The 26,805-nt window shown below is 38.6% G+C and overlaps 1 protein-coding gene across 1 annotated transcript in view; it reads left to right on the top strand.

The window, feature by feature from the left end:
- The first annotated feature begins 5,533 nt into the window (after positions 1-5,533).
- Positions 5,534-26,805, top strand: part of atrnl1b (attractin-like 1b) — a 69,599-nt gene continuing 48,327 nt past the window's right edge. The window contains exons 1-14 of the mRNA XM_032573713.1: positions 5,534-6,657; positions 10,850-10,933; positions 17,244-17,357; positions 17,566-17,694; positions 17,783-17,991; positions 19,389-19,563; positions 21,669-21,756; positions 22,491-22,752; positions 24,217-24,400; positions 24,493-24,647; positions 24,801-24,885; positions 25,910-26,124; positions 26,218-26,336; positions 26,626-26,758. Coding sequence (XP_032429604.1) covers positions 6,407-6,657; positions 10,850-10,933; positions 17,244-17,357; positions 17,566-17,694; positions 17,783-17,991; positions 19,389-19,563; positions 21,669-21,756; positions 22,491-22,752; positions 24,217-24,400; positions 24,493-24,647; positions 24,801-24,885; positions 25,910-26,124; positions 26,218-26,336; positions 26,626-26,758 — 2,203 coding nt within the window. The 5' untranslated portion in view covers positions 5,534-6,406. The remainder of the gene's footprint in view (positions 6,658-10,849; positions 10,934-17,243; positions 17,358-17,565; positions 17,695-17,782; positions 17,992-19,388; positions 19,564-21,668; positions 21,757-22,490; positions 22,753-24,216; positions 24,401-24,492; positions 24,648-24,800; positions 24,886-25,909; positions 26,125-26,217; positions 26,337-26,625; positions 26,759-26,805) is intronic.

The raw sequence follows: 26,805 nt of genomic DNA, 5'->3' as shown, positions 1-26,805 counted from the left end.
TGGAGGTATGAGAGGAATGTCAAGCAACAAAACACACTCTAGTGGATGATTAAAACGCATGACATGGATCCCAGTGTTTCCTCTTTTTTTTTTACAAGGCAGTTAGTGTAACCGGTATTTAAGGAGGGAGAGGGCACGTGCACGCCAACGCACAACATGTGGTTAACTTTTTAATTTTAGCAGCTCAGACAAGGATAATTCCTGCGGTTCGGTCATAGCTGTATTTCAAATGATGAACTCACACCCAAGAAAAAAGGCCACACACAGGTAGATCTGACGATATGACGTAATCTAATGCCGCTTAATGACTCAAGGAGAAGAGGTGCATGAGTTATTTCAAATGAAAATGTTTTTCTTTCTGGTGAGGACAAACACTCTCAGCTGCTGAGTTTGTGCTGGAAACAGATGGTGTACACGTGATTCAAGAAATAGAAGGCAATCAAAACCTGAACAAGAAGAAACATATCAACAGATTTAATGTAGCAATAGCAAATAAGTTGTGCAAGAGGTCTTCAGGAAAAGAAATAAGTCTCCAAACTTGACTTTTTTCCCAAATAAACAACATAAAATCCTGCCAATATATTACAGAGACATAAAATGTTGTCTGTTGTTTTTTTTCTACAAGGCTTTCGTTATGACTAGAGCATACATGTAAAAAGTTCAAGAGGAAGTGGCTAAACAAGAACAGACCATTCAGGAAAGAAGACAGGAAATCATTGAAGAGTGTGCACAAAAATATTACATTTTTAAATCTTTCACCATCAGCTTACCTGTTAAACCATAGATGGGAACATAAACACCCACCCACCGATACTATCTTGTGTTTTACATATCAGCACAGTGTTTGTAGAGTCTCTTTGAGTGTCTCCAGTTACTGATCGACAATAGCCATGGTATATCTTGGACAGATCACTTGTCCATCACAGTCAAAGTGACAACAGACAGCTACGAACACACTCAAACTAAATGGCATTTTAGAATCTCCAGTCAACCCACAAATCATGTTTGTTGGTTGTGGGAAGAAGCTATATTACCCGGAAGGTGTAACAGGAAGGTGCTCCAACTTCCTGTTAGAGTCCAGATTTAGTGATCCTTCTAGGAAGCTCTGTCCATATAACATGCTATCTAACAGCTGGAACCATTGCGCACCAGAAAAATCCAAACTGTCCAATAAGCCAAATAGAGATTTTGATACAGCTGAATGCAGAATGTGGTGGAAGTTGTTGAATCCGGACTTTGATCAATCCAACTGATGTTTTTAAGATCCACAGAAGTGAAAAATCATTGCTTTTTTCATTGTACACATCTTAACAAAAATAAATAAATCGACTCCATTAAATTGGGCCATAGTTTCACTTAGCTTTTACAGCTGTTGAACAGGGTAATGGATTCACCTGTGAACTTACTGATTTGTCCTCACAATAAACTATTGTTGTTTAGTTTCATACTAATGAATGAACGAAGATCCTCATTCTTCTGGAGTTCTTACAGACACTCCAGTTTATTTGGGGCCTGTTTTAATGACAAGGTCATATTGAAGAATCTGCCTCCAAAATAACTGTATGATGTTTTGTGTATGATCCATACTAAAGTAATCATTTGAAAGAAAATTAAAGACCAAAACATTAAAACAAAACATGCATTTCCACCATCCTTGAAAGATTCGTCAAGTACCTTGGTTAAATATAATCCTGTGACCTGAATATTTCCCAAAACTATTTCATTCAAGCTGATTCCATCTGGATTTTTCTTTACAGCTTGAAAATACAGATTATTTTGTCTTTTTATCTTCCGTGGATTAATTGAAGTCTTATCTTTGGGGAGATTTCACCTTTTGGCTGAGAAGGTCGGCAGATGATGTCAAGCTTTTCTACTCCTTGTTCTAAAGGCTTGAGTGAAAGGCAAATGTGAGTCAGGCAGGATGATGGCTCAGCAAGAAGTGAAAACCAGGGTGGTCTGAACTTTCTTGCCTCCGCTCTTTCTTTGTCTGTGAGCCCACTGCTGAAGAACGGCCCTGCTAATCCAGCAGGGGAATTCCTTTTGTGCAGTCCCATGGAGAGCTCTGTCTGGGCTGGAACTTGGACATCTTTTGCGTTCATATTAGGCTGCTTAAGGAAATTTTTGTAAGTGAATTGTAAGTAGGTGAGAAAAAAAAAGACTGCTAAGTGTTGATAAATGACAAACACAGTCAGTTGAGGTGTACAAAGCTGTTGAAAGTGCAGACTCTAGGATCAGACAAAAAGCATTCCTTGGCTGTGAATCAGAGGTGAAAAAGGTCAACTCCAAAATAACACCAATCCCTGTTTAATTTGAGGCTCTCCCTTTTGTTTGCACACATATGCAGAGACACATAATAGAACTTCTTACTCCCCTAAACAAAGACTTCCCATCTCTGTTGTCATTACAAATAAATGTAGCCCAAACCATGTGCTTTCATGTGGAAACACACCCTCATCCCCCAAAAAACAACAACAAAAGAAGAACTCACTGACTCTACAGCACCTTCTTATAATCCTAATAACATTTAGACCAAGAATACACAGGGTATACTACCTTTAAAATGGTGAAGTCTACTGTCCTGAACCAGTGATGCATGCGCCTGACTTACTGCACATTCTCAAGTGGTTCAAGGTGGGAACTGCTAAGTCAAGGTGTGATAATATTGTTTTTAGTTAAGGTGTGATCTGGTTAACAGAAACCTCTGTAGAAAACAAACATCGGTTCTTCAGAATTCAAAGTGTTAGGTGGCCTAGAAAATTCTTGGTCTGACACCTACAAATGCTAACTTATGAAATATGATCACCCTGGAAAAAAATAACTATTTACATGAATGTATTAAATTTCCTATGATGGAAATATATATAAATTGCCAACTGAAATGTTTGCACTGAGTGAAACTTCTCAGCAGACTCTTATAGTTTAAGGTAAAGTACTTTTACAAAGTTAGGCATCTTTATTGTTTTCAAAGAACTTATTTCATAGATATAATTACGTAGTTATTAAATTAAATAAAAGTATATTTTTTTCTTGTTTTCTTCTAAGGTGTTTTTACTTCATGAAGTGTGACTGTGTCCTTAGTGGCACTGTACAACATTGCCATCTACAGGTGGAACAGCTAACGACGCCACATTTCTATTTTATCTAACCAGGGGAGGAAAAAAAGACAGAGAACAGAACAAGTTAAAAACGAGTTGAGACAACACAAATGACAACAATCAAACCCGATATGTGTATTTGCATCAGTGGTGCCCAAGTCCTGTCTTTAGGAGCTTTTATTCTGCAAATTTTAAGATTCAGCTCCTCTCCAACACGTCAGAATCAAATGGCTGAATACCCTCACCAGCATGTCATTCAGATCTCCAGAGGACTTTGTAACAAATTACTCATTTGATTCTGGTGTCTTACAGAAGAAATGCATCCAAAAATTGCAGGGCAGTGTGCTAGCTCTCAAAGACTAGACTTGAACACCTTTGGCCTTCTGAATTCAAACACATCTGTGCATCAGACCATTCAACACAAGCATAACATTGGTAGTGAGTTCTAAAACTCCATAATTATGAGTATTCCAAGCACCTTGGAACTTGCTATGTCATGCAACCATAAGCATCTTTCTGGCTGAAAAATAAAATCTCAGTTTGTTTGTGCATTTTCTATATCTGAATATTTGATATTTGAATATTTGATACGACAGAGAAAGAGACAAAGTTATTAAATTCTCCTCTTTGGAAGGAAAAGGCAAATTTGACTGTTTAGCATTAATCAAACAGAATGTAGTTAAAAGAACTTTAGGTAAATGAAGGAACAGAAAACTCAATTTGTGAATGCTGAAAAGTGTTGAATTTGTAGAACTAGTATTAAATCCACTTCGAATATGTTTACAGTGGATAGTTAGGAGTGGTCTTATGACAAACCCCTGAGGGATTCCATTGCTACAATAAGTTAGATGACACTATTTATATATAACTATCTTTTTGAAGCTGTGCTTCAAAAAGATAGTTATCAAACCCACCAACAGAATGATTGCAGAGCACAATAAATAAGTATAATATTTTAACTATGCAGCAAAATAAAGTTGCTTTTTATTGTTTTTTTTTTTAATTTTCCTCTTTGGTAACAGTTCTTAGTAATGTTTTTGTTTTATGTGTGTCACCCTACTTATTTTCTACAGTCTTAATGGCCTCAACAGGAAGAAATAACATCTTCAGGTTGGCATTGCGACCTGTCCACGGTGTACCCCGCCTCTCCCCCGGAACATTAGCTGGAGATAGGCACCAGCACTCCTCCTGACCCCACTAGGGACAATTAGAAAATGGATGGATGGAGGTTAGTTTTGCGAGGGCATTAACCACATACATGTGTGTTGTATCATTTTTACTGACCAAAAGGAAACTGAAATGCCAGGCATTTAGTTTTAATTATCTTTCAATAAGATCTTTTTCTGTGACTATTACTGCCTCTGGTTCTCACTTGTATAAAACTAATATCCATGCTAAAAAAAAAAGCTTTCATAGCAGACCACCCTCGCTGTCTGAATGGAAACTGGTTGCTCTTGTAAATTTTATTATTTGTAATGCCTTCATCACACAACCACTGTATGTCACAGTGTTTAGACTCCTGGAGTTTGCTCTCCCATATATGCGTTGTCTCCAGGGACTCCAGCTTCCTCCCACAGTTCAAAAGCATGGCTGTAAACTGCTCTCTCTTAAATCGCCTCTAGGTATAAGTGTGTGCATCGTTGCTTGTCCTGTGTATCTCTGTGTTGCCTAACTGTACAAGGACACATCTAAAATAATACAACCCTTAGTTTGTGCTGCTGCTTCTTTAAGAATAATCAGAGCTTGTTTTTCTCAGTTATCTGATCCACCCTGAGTAATCTAAAACAGCAAAAATAATTTGGACATTAGTCAGGAAATCATTTATTACAGCCACAACTATAAATCTTAGGATAGCTTCAACATCAATCTTTTTGTTTGTTGTGTTTGTATATTTTTTCCAGGAATATTTCATAACATCTTATTGGTATAAATTAAGGAGACAGTAACTATTTCAGTAACTTATGCTGTTTTTTTTCTTTTTAAAGTTGTCACATTCTGTTATTACATTGTAAAATCAATGTTAAAACACACTCCTCCCTCCCACAAGAGAACTGCTTTCCTCTTTCTTATCAGAAGGAAATCAAGCTACACTGATTTTTTTTTTGTATTTTCTGATCACTAAAAATGTGAAACTATTTTATAACTAAACATGTGTATTTTAAAAACTAATCAAATATGCACTTTCTTTCTTTCTTTCTTTTTTATCACTGGTTTCTGAAAAGATAATCCAGTCACCCAAACTTTCACAGATCGTCCACATAACCAACTAATAATTATCAGATAGTAAATGCTTTTATAAAAAATTATTACAAAGGCGGAAGTAGGCATCTATATTTTGGGAAGTCCTTGACCTCCATGACACATTGGCCAACTGTGTCCGTTTCTGAGCGCTGTGTCTTTAAGTGGAGCTTGTTTGCAGTGCGCATGCGCATGCTCTGTTTAGTTTTCTCCAACCTGAAGAGCTCTGGCTGCCTAGCTTCGCATCGCTGGCTGTTGTTGTGAAGCTTCGAGGGGAAACGAGACATTTTTTTTTTCTTTTTTCCAGCTGGAATATAAAGGAGTTAGCAAGAGACGTTAGTGTGACAGAAAGCCACGCTTGAGGAAGTCTGGAACCGCAGTGGAAACCGACTGTTTGGGTGAAGAAAAGCTAAACTGTCCGCTGAAAATACCCCCCCAGCAGCAGCAGCAGCAGCAGAGGGGCAAGAATAGCCTTCACGGTTCCCACATCACAGCACATCCACTGCGGCAGCACTGCTCTCTGACTCTGGCGACTACAAACGCTTCAACCACTTTTGGGTTTTTATGTGTGACTATTTTGGTGGGAAAAAAAAAAGATTAGGTGAAAACCCAGCTGCTAAGAGGAACTACCCGCTTGGAGTATGGAGGTTTGTTAACGCATTAAAATGGCTGCTGAGATGGCATTTGGGAGAGAATGGTTCTAATTCAACGTATCAAACTGCAAATGAGCTACTCGGGCTAACAAACTGTATTAGTTTGGCCTATGAGAATATTCAGCCAGCAGCAGCTTTCGATTTAACGTTTATTGTCTCTTTAAATAGGCGCTTCCGAGGAAGAAGTGGCGAAGGGAATTCCTCTCAATCCAAGTCTATGCATGCGGTTAACCGAGCAGCTTTAGTAGACACACATTGCAATTATTTTAGGCCTTTTTAAGACTTAATCGAGTATGCCCACCACTCAACAAACATGCAGGACTTCTTTGTTATAGTTGAAGCGTCCTGAGAGGTCGAGGCGTTCTCTCTGAGAAGGCCCCGCTTGGTCGACCTGGAGGGGAGGAAAAAGGAAGAGGAACCATGGAGATTGGAGGAAGATGTAAGACTAGACATTTTCTATTCGGGCCGAAGCTAGTTTCGAGGAGCGATCCGAGGGGAATCCACAAATATCTGGTGGTGTGTGCTTTGTTTTCCTTCGTGCTGTTAACGCACGCCTCCCCGGCGAAATCCTGTGACAAGAGCTGTAACTCGGGGAAATGCATCAACGGATCCTGCGTCTGCGAACGAGGATGGGTCGGAGATCAATGCCAGCACTGCCAGGGGAGGTTCAAGTAAGTGGCCGGAATCCTCTTCCCGGTGCCGGGCTCTGAGTAATTTCTCTAGGAATGATCGGAGGCAGGGATCAGTAGGTGAGCAGCATCCAGTGGCTGCTGCTTAATTTAGGAAATCGGTGTCAGTGAAAGTCATCAGGAGATAGGAACAACATATGTGTGGGTCCTGCTTGTGCAAGTGACCAAAAACACTCCTGCTGACTCACTGCATAATAGGATGAGTCCTGCTCAAAACCGGTAATTGTGGAAAAAGTTAGCAGACCAGCAAATGCATCCCACAGTACTAACACAAACACTTCATTTCAAAACCGACACGATGTGCTGTCCTATATTTCACATCGTGGGTTCATACCTTCCTTTTTTTTTTTTAGCAAACATACTGACTAAGCTTTTATTTCCATCACGTAAAAGTCAAAAGCCTTTTATTGGTTTTGAGGCTACAGCACAACAAGATCCATAATCCAGTAATTTTGGCAGCTACACAAAAACATAGCAGGCTCTGACGGGTGATCTACAAAACACAGCAGCTTACTTTAAATTGGTCCCCAAGCTTCAGGGTATTACATTGGGACTTTAAGTGCTAAATCAACACAAGGTATGGAATAATTGTAAACTACAGCTGAAACCAGACGTTTAAATACACTGAATAACAAGACACACATTTTCTCATTGTCTAAATTTAAATCAGACCAAATTATTTATAGTCACTAAATGGCTCAGAGAAGTTGTCAGAGATTTATTTATTAACATCTTAAAAATCTGAGGTTCACCAATTAGTATCATGTTTTCTGCTCAAGTAGGAAATCAAAAAGTACTTAAAATATGAAGTGATGGAGCAGCCTTCATTCTTTTAACTCTATTTGGATCTTTAATACTTCAGGTAATTTCTATGCAGGTTTCACACCTGTGTAGTATTTAGGAGGGTTGTGTTTTATCTGTATGACTTGGGTCAAGCCTTTCGGGTCTCTTTCCAAAGGCTTCTCACAATAGTTTGCTGGAGTTCTGGCCCGTTCCTCCTGACAGAACTGGTGGAACCGAGTCAAGTTTGGAGGCTGCCTCACTAACACGTCTTTTCAGATCTACCCACAACTTCCCTAAGAAATTACCTTATTAGTAAATAGTGTTCAAAGATGTGTTGTTTGACTTGAGTATAAATTAGAGCTGCTCAATGTCACCATCAACATTTCAATATCAATGTTTGCAATATTGCAATTGTAAAGGATGTTTCGAGTGCCATATGTAATTATGTATCAAGTTTTAAGTGTTGTGCTTTTACACTGCATGGCAGCAATATGTTTAGCCAGGAGGATAATCTCTAACTGCCATTGGTGCAAACCATTGCTACATTTTAGTGAAGCTATGGTCAAGCTTTTAGATTAGGGTGGGGAAATGGCAATGATGTAAAATTAGACAAAAAGAATCGGGGATGATTTTCCTGATGCAATCGTTGTATAAATGGTGGGAGAATCTGATTGTGAAAAAACTATTTGTTGAGTTAGCAAGCAATATAGACACTTAAAGATACTTTACCATGTTCTTTGTTTTTCTTTAGAAATTCTGCTTGGTCTGAATCATTTTTTGTATAACGGTTAAAAAGAAATGGAGTAAAGGAGTCTGAAAAGTCATAAGTTGTGTTGTTGAATTGTTTATGTCAGAAGGCTGCACTTGACATTAGGTTTGTAAACTATGCTAAGGCTAAGAGAAATATGGTGTTTCATGCTGTAATAAGCTAGAACAAACTAAATTTAGGCACTTGTGCATGGAAAGTATGTCTTATCACATTCAGGGTTTTCTTTCTTTTTTTAGAGGAAGTGACATTTTCAGCAGTTTGTGTGGGCAGTCACCGTTGTGTAATAATTTGTACTGTCTATTTTTTTTATTTCTTTGCACTGTTCAGTATAGTAGCCATCCATTTGTCCATATACCTATCAAGTGATTTGCCAATGCTTCCTTATATTATTTTGTTTATCCATCCATGCATTCATGCATATGTCCATGCATTGATCATCCATCTGGTTGTCAATCCATCCACCCTTTGTCTTGCAGAAATATCTATCATAAATACATAGCAAACATCTGCATTATGTTTTGAAAAAAGAAAAAAAGGTAAAATGACTCTGGACCTCTAGAAATTTCTGTAAAGAAAAGCATCAAATTGTGCCATAAAAAGATGCAAGTTAGATAATTAGACAATTAGATTTCATATCAAATCTATTCTCCTGATGTAGTGTTCAGAGGTATTTTGTCATAAGATCTTTCAAATAAAAGATCTTTGTCTCTTCTCGGCATCGCAGCACATATTCTAAACCAATAGCACTTTCCTATACACTGGCTTATTGACTCAAAGTTGCAAATAGATTCTCAATGAAATCCCCAAACATATAAATCAGTATGGCTTTGTGACAAAAGTGAGCACCCAGTGGCTTTGAGGAAACATCTGTAATCCACTTAAATTTCCATAAACCTCTCCACTCTCGCAGCAGAGCTTTTATTGGATGAATTCTCAGAAGGAAGGAATGTGTGTCATTTGGTGATACAAATGACACGTATTTGGTGATACAAGACAAAACAAATCGGGTAGATATAATAAAATCTAAGGATGCAATGGCAGAATTAATGACTGCCAGCTTGGTGATGTGTGGGATGGCCTTTCATTACAGCTTAGCGGCCCTCAGTGACATAGATGTAACTCTATCTCTGTAAGTAGCATTGTTCTGAATGTGGTTACAGGTCTTTGTTGCTGGTTGTCGTCAGACATGTTGTGGAGTAACGCCTCTGCTAAACGCAAGACACTTTTGAACTGTGATGTTCTACAACATGTGGCATGCACATAACTGTGTGGAAATTTTGTCTTCATTCGGGTTTATGTGTGTGTGGTGTCACAGTTCTGTAAACCGCATGAAGCTGCCAAACAGATTGTGTTTCTCACTGTACCTTCAGGTCCAACATGAAAGATTAATCCTTTTTTTTTGGACAATTAAACATCCTCTGGATGTTGTCTTTTCTCTGGCTGCATGTTTAATTCATAAGATCTCATCTCCGATACTTAATGGGAAGGAGCCAGAGTAAAAACCTTTTCTTTTTAAGAAATATAGTGTCAGGATCTTGAAAGAGAATTTATGTCCCGTGAACTTTTTGCGGTTTTGTCAAATAAAGTCTTTGACGGACTAAGAGCAAAGTCGCAGTTTCTCTACTTTTACGTGTTTTCAGACTTTGTAAAACAATAATCTTCACTATGTTGTGTTGGTTTGCAACATAAAATACGAAGAAAATGCACATAATTTTTCAGTTCCTAACATAGAAGAATTTGAAAAGTTCTAGGGACTTCAATAGTTTTCTAAGGTGCTGTTTACCCCCCCCCCCCCCCCCCCCCCCCCCCCCAGCTTCAAACTACTTTAAATTGGAGAGTTTAAAACTCTGAGGGTCTAATAGTACAGCAGTCAGCTTGGGTTTACTTTTTATCGAGCCTGCCATGTTTTTGTGATGCATTTGTTCCCAAATATCAGAGAGGAAAATCATTTTCGGGCTCCTTTCTTACAGATGGTGTCTAATTATATGCCCTCTGTCGTTGTGAAGCATGGGCGGTCACTTAAAGGCTTTTTTTCTAAGGATTAAAGGACCTATTTCTAAAGACTGTAAATGGTATCTTTTGGTTGCTCGGGCCTCTTCCTGTGCCCACTGGGCTTCTTTAATGCTGACTGTTTAATCTGCAGAACTAAAGGCACACTGTGAAGTTATAATTTAGGCTTTTTGGGCAATTTAGTTTTTTGGAAAAAAATCTGTTTTGGTTTAGTATTAAAACAGAGAGATGCGATTGTGATTTCTATGCCTTTTAATCAATTGTCTAGCTGAATGTTTTGTAAAGAAACGCAGTTCTTTTAACCTACATACTCAGAAAGCCTTTGGATGTGTGTGGGCCCACAGCAGAGACCTCTCCCATCTGGGCAGAAAGGCTTCATCATAGGGGTGGGAGGAGGTGATCATAAACAGAACTCATGTTTTGATGTTCGGTCACCCTTCCCTTTGAGGGGAGAAAACCATAACAACAAAATCTGATCATAGCTGAGTCACCACATCCTCTCACTGGGGGGATGAAGCATTTACATTCTTTCATTAATATGTTTTCCACACTGTGCATACCAATCCACTGAAACAATTTCTTTTTAATGTTGTTTTGTTTTTTGTTTTCCAGATTGACAGAACCCTCAGGCTACCTCACAGACGGGCCCTTCAACTACAAGTTCAAAACAAAGTGCACCTGGCTCATTGAGGCCTAGTGAGTCCTTCATTCGATTATTACGCTGAAGCTAAACAGTTGCAGAAAAATGGAGAATTTATTGATATTTACCTTGACAGTGAAAAGGCTTCAGGATAATTTGTCCCTTTGATGCAGTCATTTTTATTACTCAGCTGCTGCTATTTTATCCCAAATTAATCCCAACTGATAAACAAGCAAACCATGTGGTTAAATATGTCTTTAATCAGTGTTTTAGTTTGCTTAAAAAGCATACTTAATGTTGTTCCACTCATTGTGGAACAAAACGGTGGTCAACTTGTATGAAATATTATCAAAGGGCCTGATCAAGCAAAAATATTTACGATCAAACTCCTCCCTGTAGATATTATTAGTGATTTATATTCACCTGTTCTTATTATAGACAGAGATTGTAGGAATGTTTTCTGTTTAGACCCATTTGTGCCCAAGCTTTAATTTCCTGTGTGATGCTACTTCAATATTTCCACATAATATTCTTTCCTCATGATGGCATCTATTTTAGAAGTGCACAATCTATCCTGCAGTAAAACAGCCCCACCACATGATGCTGCCTCCCCCATGCTGCACAGTTGGAATAAGAATAAGTATAAGATGTTCCCAGTCTTATACTTTTACTTCAGATGTAATGTTGGTTATTATGACCAAACAGTTCCACTTTAGTTTCATCAGACAACAGGACATGCCTCCAAAAATGAAGGTCTTTGTCCCTGTGTGCATTTGGAAAATGAAGTCTGGCTTTTTTATATTTCTTTTGGAATAATGGTTTCCTCCTAGCTGAATGGCCTTTCAGTACAGGACACGTTCCACTGTGGATAATGACACAGTCTTGCTAGCTTTAGCCAGCATTTTCATAAAGCCTTTGACTTTTTTCTGGAATTGATTTACAGATTTTCAGACAAAAAAAAAAAAATGTCTGGAAAACAGGAACCCATCTCCGTCCTGAGCGGTATGATGGTTGGACATTCCCATCATGTCTGTACTTGTATAATTCTTTGTACAGATAAATGTGACACATTAAACCATATGAATTTTTCCCAAGATTGAACCAGACTTATGGGGTTTCACAGTTCTTTCTCTGACTTTGTCATGGTATCAAACAAGAAAGCAAAGAGTTCTGGGTGTGGCCTTAAAATATGTCCACAGCTGTGGCTCCAATCAACGTTTTCTGACTGTCTGGCTAAATTGAAGCAAAGTTACAAAGAATCCTCAAAACTTCCTGTGGCAGATGGCTTTTTTTTTGTGTGGAGTGATGTGGGCACAAATGTGTAGTGCCCACTTAACTTTAGTCATTTTTTAAAAGCAAATGATGCTTAAATGGCATAATATAAAACTTAACAGAACATGCAAAAGTTTCTGTATGACTGTGTTTCTGCTACGCTTTCATAAACGATAGTTGTCATGAAGGATCAAGAACCTCTATACCTTTAGCGACCTTTAATTTTTATGCCAACTCAAATCACCATTTAGAACTTCTTTTTTTTAAAGCTAGAAATATAATTAGCCAAAGTTAACTTGCTATTTTCATGTCCAGTTGGTTTTGGGATGTTTCTGTGGACTAAGAGCATTATTAGACCAAAACAAAATCGTTCATTCATATTTGCTTTGTAAATTCATTACAAAACTGTTTTCTTTCATTAAGAACTCTAATTGCTGAGAGTAACTACTTGATACTTCTGTTTTTAGGCCTCTGAAGAAGGCCTAAAAACAGAAGTAAATAAAAACTACTTCAGCAGTTGAATGCCCTATGAATTTAAATGTTATAGTATTTTTTTGTAACTGTTGCTGATTTCTGGTGTGTGAAAAAACTTTTATATATATATATATATATTTATTAGTTTTTCAGAATATAACATACATAAATCATACATGAGAGTATGAAGCATATATATATATACATATACACATATTCACGGAGACTTACATACACACGCATGTATGCAACAAAATCCTGTATGAAAGCAGTATACTCTTATCAATCCAGTAATAAAAATAAAGACGTACAATAACAAAAAAAAAAGAAAGAAAGAAAAATTTATAATAAGTCAGGAAAATTATCCAAAGAATTGATTACACTGCATTGAGTACAATTTCTGCTTAAGGATGGTATTATCTGTCCCTAAGGGCATAGGTGGCATACTATGAAACTGAGCGAATGTCGGGGTCGACCTTGGATCGAGAAAGATAGTCCAAAACCGGCTGCCAGATACTACAGAACTTATTAGAGAAACCCACAACATCATATCGTAGCTTCTCCAAATGGAGAATCCCAGTAAAGTCGCTCAACCACATTTTAAACTGAGGAACCTTGTCAGTTTTCCAAAATCTCAATATTACTTTTTTGGCTATTACCATTCCATACACCACCGTCGTTTGCATAGAAATGCTGCAGTTCCTCAAAGAAGGAGAGTGTCCAAACAATGCAATCTGGGGGTCAGGAACCAACGCGTATCCATAAACCTTAGAAAACAAGTTGAAAATCTCACACCAATAATGAAATAGCTTGGGGCATGTCCAGAACAAATGAGATAGGGAGCCATCCGCAGACTTACATTTATCACATTTGGAAGATGTCGAAGGAAATATTTTGTGCAGTTTAATTTTAGAATAGTGAAGTCTATGAAACACCTTGAACTGAATTAACTGGTGTCTTACATTGATAGAGCACGTCCGAATCCTCCCAAGATCCTCCTCCCAGACCTCACTCCCGATCCGCAAACCCAGCTCCTCCTCCCATGCAGCTCTCAAGGAGTCTGTGGTAAAGTTAATTCGCTCTGCAAAGACGTCAACAAAACTCGTGATTAACTTTTTCGATCCTAGAGAGCCCAGCAGAATTTTGCATAATTTATTTTCTTCCGGGAGAGATATGAAATTCGGAATATTAGTTCGAACATAGTTTCTAACTTGCAAATATCTGAAGAAATCCATATCCGGAAGGGAAAAATAGCTCTTCTGCATAGCAAATGAAGCAAACTTTTTGTTAATGTACAAGTTTTTCAAGGTATTAAGGCCTTTCAATCTCCAATTTTTAAAGGACGTATCCGATAGTGATGGGGGAAAAGCATGGTTACAGTAAACTGGGGCATGAACTGAGGTCTCTGGTAACTTACAGTGCAACTTAATTTGTTTCCATATTTTCAAAGAATTTAAAACGATCAAATTATTTACCCCACTAATTGCGGGAGATATCGGTGCTGCGAAGAGAAGAGCCGGAAGAGAGCTGTCAGTAACACCACTTCTTTCAATGGCCACCCATGGGGGAGAATTTGCAGACAATTCTTGAGCATCACCTTCCTGCCAGTATACCAGGGCTCTTGCATTCGCTGCCCAATAATAATGCTGAAAACAGGGTAATCCCCATACTCCCATCTCTGTTGGTTTATGTAAGTGAGTTTTTGATATTCTATGGGCTTTAAAGCCCCAAACAAAAGGCAAGATTATTGAGTCTAACGATTTAAAAAAAGCCTTTGTTAAAAAAATAGGCAGACCCTGAAAAAGGTATAAAAATTTAGGTAAGGACACCATTTTCATAGCATTTATATGGCCCATCATCGACATATTTCCTTTTGCCTTAGACATGTACAGTCGTTCATAATATTCTTTAAAGGAGTCATTTATACCTTTTGGATCAGTTATAATTTTTCCTGTCCTGGACTTAATTTTATGTATTGCCCTGTTGGCCTGCAAACCCCGCAGTTGATGAGCCAATAATCTATGGGGCATATCACTCAGCTCAAAGTGTTTCTGCTTAATTTTTAACAACTGATCAAGCACCTGTCTGGACAGGATGGTATTATATTCATATTTTAGAGCAAAAATGTTTTGTAAAGTCATAGGGTCATTAGAGGACTTGTAGTTAAATTCTAAGCGTGCCAATTCAGTCTCAATTCCTGCGAGACGTTCTCGCCTTTTGTTTTTCAGAAACTTTTCGAAAGAAATAATATGGCCTCTGATCACAACTTTAAAAGTTTCCCATAGAGTAGAATCTGTAACATCTTTTGTATCATTAGTGTCTAAGAATTCAGAAATTTTATCGTCTAGGAATTTACAAAATGTCTCCTCTGATAGCAAGGATTGGTGAAAGCGCCAGAAGTACTGTTGTTTCTTATGGTTAAGGTCGAGAGTCAGCGAGACTGGAGAGTGGTACGAGATTAAAAGTGTATGGTATTTTGAAGATATTACATTAGATATTACTTTAGAGTCAAGAAGAAAGTAATCTATTCTTGAATAGGACTTATGCATATTTGAAAAAAAGGAATAATCCCTCTCCACCGGATGCTGCAGCCTCCAGGCATCAACCAGATTTGTTGAGGTCATAAGGGTGTTCAAAACCGCAGAGGAGGAGGAGGGAGGCTGCCTTGTTTGAGTTGATCTATCCAGGTAGTTGTCTAGCACACAGTTAAAATCCCCTCCCAAAATTAGATGAGTATCAGCCAGGTCAGGAAGCAAATTAAATATTTTTCTAAAGAAGCTCGGGTCATCAAAATTAGGGCCATATACATTAAGAAGCGTGACATGAAAGGAGTATAAATAGCCCGTTACCAATATAAATCTACCATTTGGGTCAGTCACAGTGGAAATATGTCTAAAAGGAACTGTTCTACGAATCAGAATTGCCACCCCTCGAGCTTTACCTGAAAAAGTAGACTGGAAAATTTGGTTTGCCCAACTGCATCTCAATAACCTCTCCCTGCCTGGTCTTATGTGTGTTTCTTGAAGATATACAATGTCCGCTGATAAGGACTTTAAGTGAGAAAATACTTTAGCCCTTTTTAGGACATGCCCCAAACCCCTGACATTCCAACTGGTAAAGTTTATGCCACCGCCCTGTAATGAGGAGTTATGGTACACAGAAAATTTTCAACAGAATGGCTTCAAAGCACTCGTGTTAGCCTGACAGTGTATTGCAACATGTAAAATGATTTTTGAACAAGAAAAACAAACAAAAAAGTTACCCCCATCCCACTTTCCCAAACAAAGCGAGAATAAAAACCCCACATAGCAAAATAGAGGAAGCCGGGCCGTATGGGCCATACAAATACCGAACTAACTCTGCAAAAAGGCTCCTCTATCCACTCAAATTTAACAGACTTAGATTATGGTACAAACATCCAGCTGTTATAAAAGCGATTCCGGTCCCCAGTGACCCAAAACAATGAGCACATACCACAGTGGCTCTAACCTCCAGATACTCAGTGACTTTGTAAGGATTCTGCAAAGATCTCTGCATCCCGCGGCGAGGAGACCCGTAAGCGCGCAGGATACAGGACCCCGCACCTCGCTCCAGAGTCCTGGAGCCGCTTCTTCACCGCATCAAAAGCCTGCCTCTGCTTCATCACCTCTGCCGGGTAATCAGGGAAAATGTAGCTCGGCTTCCCCTTGAAACTGAAGGGGAACTGTTGACGGGCCAGTCGAAGAATCCTCTCCTTCACATGGAAGTAGTGAATTCGTGCTATCATTACCCGCGGCCGCGCGCCGTCACCAGGCAGCCTGCTTCCCAGGCGATGCGCCCGGTCCACCTCCAGCTGCGTATGAAACTGATCCACACCAAGCAGTTCCGGAATGAACTTCATCAGAAAATCTCTAGGACGTCCATCCTCGATCTTTTCCGGCAACCCAATAATTTTAATATTCTGCCTCCTGGACCGAGCCTCAGGATCGATCACCTTCACGCGGAGAGCCTCGTTCTCTGCCTGGATCCTGGCACAGGTCCCCTCCATCTTGGAAAGGCGGCCCTCGTGATTGGATGCAGCATCTTCCACCTCTTTAATCCGGTCAACAAGGTTTAATAACGTTGCTTGGGTCGAAGCGAGAGTTGCTTCAAGATCATTAAATCTATCGTTCATTATCTTATTCATGTTATTTATTGCCGCGAGGACGGTAGCGGATCCCGCATCATGCTCACACGATGAACGGCGCCCGTTACGGTTGTAGCTTGCTTAGCTAGCCCCAGCACGTGCTGCTCCGTCGTCTCTTCTGAAGCCTTATCTTGCTTCTTTCCTTTATCCGTCTTGGGTTTAGTCATCCTCAATGTCAAGACAGGTGGTCGAAGCACAGGGGAACCGAAATATGAGTGGAAAATCAAAATAAATAAGAAATTACTTGTAAGTGGTGAGGAGCCCGGAAAAACACGTCTACTCCATACGGTGCTCACTAGCGCCCCCCCGTGAAAAAACTTTTAAAGTTATAGTTTTTTAATTACAATGTTTTTATTTGCATCTCTTTCTGCATGTTTCTTCCTAAATTAAGCTGTAAACGTTACTCCAACTCTCACTTATCAGACAGAAATACTTTGATGTGTTTTTTCTTTCAGCCCTAATGCGGTTCTGCGGTTAAGATTCAACCACTTTGCCACAGAATGCAGCTGGGACCACATGTACGTCTATGACGGGGACTCTGTTTATGCTCCTCTGGTTGCTGTTTTCAGGTGAGAAACTCCAGATTGATGAGTCGATATGCACACATCTAAACTTTGAAGTCAGAAAAAAAAAAATGAAACCACTTTCTATGTCACAAGGAAATGCTTTTTTAAGAGTTTTTCTGTTTCAGATTTATAATTTTTTGTAACATTTTTCTAGAAGTATTAGTAGAAGTATTTAAAAACACTAAATGGATTTGTGCATATATTTCTACAGTGGCCTGATCGTACCAGAGACCCGAGGTAACGAGACGGTTCCTGAAGTTGAGACGACTTCAGGCTATGCACTGCTACACTTTTTCAGCGACGCTGCCTACAATCTGACAGGATTTAACATACTCTACTCGTAAGTATTTGATGCTAAGCATTTAAGTTGTATTTCAGCTGATAATTATTTGAACCAATCTTTTCTATTCATTTATTTTTATTTCCAGGATAAACTCTTGTCCCAATAACTGCTCTGGACATGGGAAGTGCACGCCGGGGAACTCGGTCGCCAGCAGAGTGTACTGTGAATGTGACAAGTACTGGAAGGGCGAAGCGTGTGACATCCCCTACTGCAGGAACAACTGCGGGAGCCCCGACCACGGCTACTGCGACCTCACCGGCGAGAAGCTGTGTGTCTGCAACGACAGCTGGCAAGGTGAGAGCCGAGGGGGAAGAGAAGAAGATGATGCTTATAAGTCAAAGTGACTTCTGCAAGTGGGTGGGATGTGAATGCTGATATAGGCCGGTATAAATTTTCACTGTATGTTAACCTTGAGGAAAAATACAGAGGTTTCACAGTATTTACAAAAAAGTTGAGTCTAAGAAGTAGGACATTTTCTTATTGCTTACATTTAGAATAAAATCGACGTGTTATTCGTGCTATCTTGATTACCACGTTTCTAATGAGGTTTCCTCTAAAATTAAGGTATTTTTATACATAGAGCACAAAATTATGACTGTGTTTAAAAATGAACCAGATCTGGATCTTCAGGCGTCAGCAAAATATTGCTGAAGCCTATTGTGATAACTTCCCTCTTTCGAAATGTTGACAGAATTTTTCTGCATCATGTGCTAAATTGTTGGTGATGTCATGAACAGCATGATACCAGAGAAAGCAGGAACAGCTGTGTTGTGTTATGACACAATGTAACGCTGATTGCTATCATGTTGATAAGCCCTTTGACTGCGCCTTATTATATTTTTCCAGCTGGAAGGAAGCAAAAGCTTTTGCATGATGGAACTTGACAGTAATTCACCGTACCCTTCACTAACACACAGTGACGTTTGGCAACTTCTTCCATTTGATTTGTTCAGGCTTATGTTCAGGTTTGGCTTGCTTGAAGTTTATATTAGTGAAAATATTCCTGCCATACAGGTACAGTTTGCATCTTAAAAATGGTAAAATTTAGGAGCATGTATTTTATTTTATTTTATTTTTTTGCCTTGAAGTACAATACTCTGAAAAATATTCACTTCACTTGATCTTCTTTACATCATGTTGTATTACAGCAACACACTTTGGTGTGTTAGATTTACAGTTCATTTTCAGTTGACGAATTGAACAGTCCTCTTTTTATCCAACCCTGCTTTAAACTTTCATAACTTTATCTCTGACCTGTCTGCTGTGTTCTGTGATCTTCATGATGCCGTTTGTTCTCAGATGTTGTTCGAGGCCTTTGCAGAGTTAGTTGTATTTCTGCTGAGATTAAATAACACAAAGGTTATCTCTATTTACTAGCTAACTGCCTTCTGAATTCAATTGTTTGCTCTGATTTTTAGGAGTATCACATTGGAAAGGGACTGAAAACGAAGGTTCACCACACTTAGACATTTTTTTGTTATAAAAACTTCATCTATCACATTAAATATCATTAAAACATATTTAGGTTTGCAGTGGGAACATGACAAAATGTGAAAGGAGTTCATATTTATGAGGTATGGACACCTAAAGGTCAGTGTAGATGTGTTACAAAGAGCTTGTTGTATTGCGTTATTGTATTTTTAACTTGTATGCCATAATGCCTTCCCTCTCTGCTCTGTTTATCTCTCCAGGCCCAGATTGCTCGCTGACTGTACCTTCAACCGAGTCCTTCTGGATCCTCCCAAGCGTCAAGCCCTTTGGCACCTCCCTCGCCAGGGCTTCCCATAAGGCCGTGGTGCAGGAGAAGATCATGTGGGTGGTGGGTGGATATACATTCAACTACAGTTCATTCCAGATGATTCTCAAGTAAGTTTAAATATATATTTTTTGAGTTACCTAATCATTTATCTTAAAATTAGACAGCTTAAAGAAATTGCAATAGAAAACACTGAAAAAATACTTTTGATCTTTGTCTGGTTATTGATGATATTTGCCAGAGAAGCCAGTACCACTATTCTCTGAAATTTTTTCTGATTTATTTTGGAGAGATCAGAGGCTGGTGTGGACAGTTTATAGTAGAAGCTGCTTCTTTGGAATGTTTGGTCCGTTAATGGTTTTGTATTTCCATGTGAACGGCTTTTTGTTGTCATTGACATTCTGCTCAGTGTTTATTAATCAGCAGGTGTGATGATTCCTGATGTTGCTGCCCTGTCTTGTATGAATAACAGAGCACTGATGTGGCCAGGTGTTCCTGTTTATTGCACACAAGCTGTAAATTATGTACACTCATCACTGTGCAGAGCCTGCGGCTGATCCAAAGCATTGTTTACTTCTTTACAAATAAAACATCGGTTGATGTGCTAGTGACCAGATCCAAACCGAGTGGAAAAAAGCCGCCATTGATTCGGAATGTATCAACCCATTATTCAAGGGTTTAAGAATGTTTATTTTCACTATATTAACAAAGTGAAATGCATTATGTAGATTAATTACACACAGACTGTTTTCAAGCTTTTATTTCTGTTAATTTTTCTGATTACAGCTAATGAAGACAAGATGTTTAAGATTTGAGTATTAAATCAAACCCATAAAAAACATGTTTAAAACCAAAATATGTGTTTAAAGAAAGTTCTGCTCACTACCTGCTTAGAAAGTATTTTCAGAAATTACTTTTAATCTGACAAACTAGGTGTGTTGGTGCGTGTATTATAGTTATTTAATATACACAGATATATTATACACAGACTGATCACACTGAGATTTTGAACTTCTTCTTGAGACAGAGACTTAATTTCTGTTGTCTGTCCTAAAAAGATTGCTTACAATTAAATATGGTACATTTGGAAAAACACCACAATTTTATGGTTGCATTGTATTTATACAATTACTACAAAATAAAAACTACTTCTAAAATGAGTTACTTGCTTTTATTTCAAGCTGATCTCATATTGCGTCTTTCATCCAAATTCTTAACTATTTACAAGAAACTACAGGCAATTTAAATTTTCTTGGAAATTAGTTGTAAGTGCAGACTATTTCTGCCTTCGGTTCTTATTGTGACGGTTTGCATTAAGTTATATTTCTGTTCCTTTGTTGTACTGATGCTTCTCACATCGTAGAAACTTGTCAGACCGCTTCTAGGTCTTCCTCGGAAGAGAGATTTTATCTCAAGGAACTTTCTGATAATTATAATGGTTAAAAAACCCCGCTGCAGGCAAAATGTTTCGTATTAGCAGTTCTGTCGCATACAAGCATATACTTGGGTACATTCTAGTAGTAAAAAAGCAGAAATCACTCATATGAGTGATTTCTGCTTTTTATTATATGTTATTGATTATTGCTGTTAGAATATGGGGTAACACTTTATTTTTTATTTTTAATAAACATGAAGGAGTTTTAATTGATGTTTGACTTGTCATAAAGTATCATTTGGTAAATAATAACATTTAATGTAAAGTTGACACTTTTAATGGACTTTTAATACAAGTTTTAATGTAACTTTGCACTAAAAGTGTTTTTTTTTTTTTTTACCAAATAATTGAACGTCGACACTTGTAATGGGACTTTTGGTTCAACTTTTAGTGCAGCCTTGCAATAAAAGTGTCACTGTTTACCAAATTACTCTTCATGACAACAGTCATAAACATTTATGAAGACTCCTTCATGTTCAGGTGTTGTCATGTTTATGACAGTGTTATGTCAGTCTTATGCACACCCCTTCAAATAAAGTGTTGAAAAATTCTAGTTATAAAAATATTATAACATTCCTTTATTTTTTTGTTATTAACCAAGCATTAAACCACCCTATGTTATGAACAGATATGTTTAGGCTGCTTTGATTAGATAATTAACATCTTGCCACAGTGGAACAAATTGCATATGTATTTTAGTGGATTTTATAAGTATTTTCAATGGGATTTCTTGTTGCATGTTGGAGGGTTAGTTGACATGTGACGTTTGTCTCTCTGCAGCTACAATCTAGAGAGCGGCGTTTGGAACACGGTGCCCATCACCGGTGGCCCTGTGCCAAGATACGGACACTCACTTGCTGCCTTCCAGGTATCTACACCACTACAGACACACAGGTGTTGCATTCTGCCGTGCATGGTTGCTTTCACAGGTCTGACATACTTTAAATCACAGTAATTGTTACATAACAGGAAGCTTTAATCATCATATATAGAGAATGACTAAATCTACATTCACAAAGTAGGTCCAATTTTTATTTTTTTTTCTGAAATTCTACTAATAAACTGTGATTGCTATTAGACTTTTGTGTGAACGGTTTACAACCCCAAAGCAACCTGCATTCAGAATGAATGTAGATGCTGTTTACATAAGTGATGATGGATTCATTGTCTATGGATTCACTTTAAAGTTGTTGAACAATGGGAGCCGATAGTATTATCAAAGCTCCATCCAGTGTCGGCACTTCAGCCATTCAGATTTACCATGTCTGGCTTCTTCCAGTGCAGAATTATGATGTACGTTTCACAACAATGACGTAAAATTGTCAGATACATAACAGATTTTACCACATGTGGAAGTCACACAAGTCGGATTGTTTTGGGCATGAAAAAGTCAGATATGAGTCGCATAGCTAAAAAGCTGTAGGTATCAGGGCAGCTTGATTTTTGAGTCTTATATTTGTGATATTTTTGAATATTGTAACAACAATATCGGTTGAGAGTAAGTTGCATCAATCTTGCAACAATCTTCCCTTCCTTGATAGTCAGTATCCTCTCCCTCCCATACATTCTGTAACAAATCAGTTAAGCTTCTCTGCTTTTCAGGATGATATCTACCTGTTTGGTGGGAAGCTTGAAGCCAGCTGGGGCAACGTGACAGACGAGCTTTGGGTGTTCAACATGCCAAGTCGGTCATGGCAACGCAGAAGCCCCGTCGTCGGCTCGCCGGCCCAGGCTCATGTTTACGCTGTGGAGGGCCACACGGCCCATTGCGTGCAGCTGAGCAGTGGCGAGACCATCATGCTGGTCATCTTTGGTTACTCCCCCATCTACAGCTACATCAGCAACGTACAGGAGTACAACCTGAGTGAGTCCCAGCTCCGCAGTGAAACCAGGCACCGCTTGATGACCTCAGTCATCCCATTTCTAGTTTAAAAGTTTATTACCTCTTCAAAAGCTATTACACTGAATAGTGAAGGTTAGTTTTTTACTCATGTGTAAATCACATGAAATGAACTGATTTAACTTTTTTCTGATTCAGTCAGTTGATAAAAAAAGAAATCATAAAGTTGGAAAACAGCATAAACCAAACAACTACAATAATAAAGAGCATAAAATTTTATGTTGAACTTTTATGACTCATTAGGATGACAGGAAAATGACCGGCATTAATCATGTCTGATATTTATATCACTGATTGCTGATTAATTGTTTCTGTCTGTTGCTGACTTGATGACATGAAGAATAAATGACTATCAGTTAAATACAAACAAATCTTGTCTTAAGATTTGTATTTTTTTCTTATCATTTGTTTATGGTTAATACTTTGCTGCAGTAAAGAATTTTTATTTATCAGTTTTGTTTTGTTTTTTTCGCACTGTGCACTTTAGTTGTTTTCATTCTTGCATTTCCTTGCAAACATTTTGCAAGGCAAAACCTTTTCCTCATTTAGTCGCGTTACAACCACATGATTGGGATTTTACGTGACAGACCAACACAGAGTCGTGTTCTATGGAGATACATTTGTTCCAGTGTTACTGCAAGTATATAACATGTTTCAAAAAGTAAAATAAAAAAAACGTGCATTGCAAAAGTGAAACGTTGAAAAACTTCTAAATTAAAAATATGTTTTTAGAATAATTTATTATGTGTATGTAATAGTTGATTTTTGTTTAATTACATTCTTTTTGACTAATTTTACAGATTCTGTTTCTCTCTTTTGGGACAAATTTCTATTTGTCTCAGTGGACATTAGCAACAATATTATTATTGGTCAGCTTGGACATGATGCTCTGAAGTGCTTCTTGAAAAGTTTTGCAAAATTAGATTTTGAAATATATATGTAGTTTTTTTCGAGTTTCAATTTTGAAACACGTTCTTTGCTTGCAATAGTAGGATTTACGGTTTTCAGTTAAATATTTACAGATTGCAAAGTTGAGTCAGACTGTTTGGAAATTATCTGTCAACGTCAATTACATTTTTCTCTTGAATTTGACTAGGCCATTTTATTGTAACGCCATTGAGCTTCTAGTCAAGTCTTTTGCAGTTTAACAGATTTCTATCAGGATTTCCCTATAATTATCTTCAGCAGTCTTCCCATAAACTCTGACCAGCATTAACACAGCATGATCCTGCCATTGCCATGTTTCACACTGGGAAGGATGTATTTTTGGTGATGTGCAATGTGTTTATTTGTTTTTTTATCTTACCAAAACATTTCCAATTTTATGTTTTTCTTGTCACTGTTTTGTAATCAGTGGATTTGTTGAGTTTTTTCCTGTCAGTAAATTCTTCTCCCTCTTCAAAGCTTTCTATTTGTTTTTTTTTTCAGGATCCAAAGTGTGGTTGGTACCTGAGACGAAAGGTGCCGTCCCTCAGGGAGGTTACGGCCACAGCAGCTCGTTTGACAGCTCCAGCAGCAGCGTCTACGTCCATGGAGGCTATAAAGCTCTCCCAGCCGGCAAGTATGGCCTTGTGGATGACCTCTACCGCTACGAAGTGAACTCGAGGACATGGTAAATCATCATAATCGTGTGCAACACGGTGTGTCACGCTGGCTTCTTGCCACAGCTGTCCCTGACACAGACTTGTCATGCACATTTCGCAGGTTCATTCTGCGAGAAAGCGGCTTTCCACGGTACCTGCACTCTGCGGCGCTTCTCAGTGGCACTCTGCTCGTCTTCGGTGGCAACACGCATAATGACACGTCACTCAGCAACGGGGCCAAGTGTTTCTCTGCTGACTTCCTTGCATATGACATCGGTATGTTGGAATATGTTGGAAGAAATGGTTTTTACGAAGCAGAAGCTAACTTTTTGTATAATAATTTCTCTTAGTTTTAGGGAATGAGGAATTCTTTTATAACACACAAAATGCTTTCATTTATTGAAAATTTACCCAGTATTTATTCCTCAGCCTGTGACAAGTGGACAGTCCTCCCCAAACCAGACCTGCACAGGGATGTCAACCGCTTTGGCCACTCGGCTGTCGTTAGCAACGGGTACATTTCTAAAACTCATGCATTCACTCAATTTCCCTACATGGCCGACAGGGTTAGGCACGCCACAATATGTAATAATTGGGCTTTAAAATGTTATAAAACCACACTATATTATAGTAGACGGAAATGTAGTAAAATCCTTGAACGCATTTGAATCATTTTGCCTTGAATGACGTGTAGGTTAATACAGAGAGTTTGAAAAGGTAACTAAATGACCAAAAGTTTGGCATTTATTGACCTAAGTTTCAGTTTAAATGCATATAGGATCTACAAAATGACTTAGTATAATGATGAGGATGAACATGTACAGTTTGTTTATTTCATAATACACATGATTACATTGTCATTTCTAAAATAAGAGCTTACGCATTCTGTAAAAATCAGCCCAAATGTAATAATGTTATTACATAAGTGGAAGAATGTATTGCAAAACATGTTCAAGGATTTTATTGCATTTTGCTTAGATTATTACATAATGCGGTTTTAATAATGTTTTGTTACATTTTGAAGCCTAATTTTATTACATTATTACATATTGCAGGATTCTAGTACTTTTGTGAAAAATCTTGCTCCTCTGTCTGTCTTTTTTTGTCCATCCATCCGATCAACCATCTATCCACCCCTTTGTCCCTCACCCATCTATGCATTCATACTTTTGAATTTGTGTGTTATTTCATCAGTCTGTCCTTCCATCCATGTCTTTGTCCATACTTCTGTTTATGCATTTATGGATCAGTATATATCTATTTTGAATTTTAAACCGGAAAACCACAGAAAAATCAGACTAAATTCTAAAAGGAGCTGTTGTCTTGAGCTATAAAAGATAGCCTAAACAAAGTTTGTGCAATGTGAAAGCAAATTTTAAACCTACTTGAGTTTAAATTAGTATGAAACATTATGTCAAGTGGCATGAAATCTTAGTGGAATGTTTTTAATAAATCTGCTTTGGCCTTTGCTTGTGAAACTTGTTTGTGTTGGTTATCTTGGTGTATAATTAAATGAAGTGCTCTGTTTTCTCTGTCAGGTCTATGTATGTGTTTGGGGGCTTTTCCAGTGTCTTGCTCAATGACGTTCTCGTGTACCGGCCACCCAGCTGCCAGGCCTTCGTGGCAGAGGAGGGGTGTGTGAAAGCCGGGCCGGGGGTCCGCTGCATCTGGAGTAGAGGCCGCTGTGCCCCCTGGGAGCCCAGCATCGCCAATGGCAACTTCTCTCCTGTACCTTTCTGCTCCTATAAAACAGGTAACACCGACCAACAAATCACGCCATACTTTCACAATATTTAGTCAATTCAGGACAAACTCACTCCAAATAATTAATTTGTTTTCTTTACAGTGACAGTGGATGAATTGTGCTACAAGTTCTCGGACTGTGGGAGCTGCGCGGCAAACACCAAAGGCTGCCAGTGGTGCGATGACAAGAAGTGCATCTCCGCCTCCAGCAACTGCACCACTGTAAGTGTATCAACAGGGGGCAGCAAAGCACTTTTGATCCAGCTTGTTGAAACACATGAACACAACTTTTTTTCCTCCCCAAGATTTTCTAAACTGAACATGCAAGTTGTGAATATTTATAGCTGTTTACTAAGCCGTTCCCCTGTCCAATTCGCTACGCGATGGCAGACGCTGGACGATACTGTTGAATGAGTTAATTTCACCAAACAGATGCAGCCTTCGCCCATTTTATCTTGAAATTACAGCCACTCTTCTCCTCAACTTTGCCCTCTCTCTGCCCTGCTTCCAGGGCGTGAAGAACTTCACTGAGTGCCCGGTGCGCATCGAGCAGGTGTGCAGCAAGCTCGCCAACTGCAAGAGCTGCTCGCTGAATCTCAACTGTCAGTGGGAGCAGAATCACTCACAGTGCCACTCTTTGCCTGGTAAGCCTGACAGTGGAGCATAAAGAACACTAATGCATGCATGGGAT

This window comes from Xiphophorus hellerii, chromosome 10 (assembly GCF_003331165.1).
Source record: "Xiphophorus hellerii strain 12219 chromosome 10, Xiphophorus_hellerii-4.1, whole genome shotgun sequence".
Taxonomy (NCBI): domain Eukaryota; kingdom Metazoa; phylum Chordata; class Actinopteri; order Cyprinodontiformes; family Poeciliidae; genus Xiphophorus; species Xiphophorus hellerii.
This window is presented reverse-complemented; position numbering and strand designations above follow the sequence as displayed.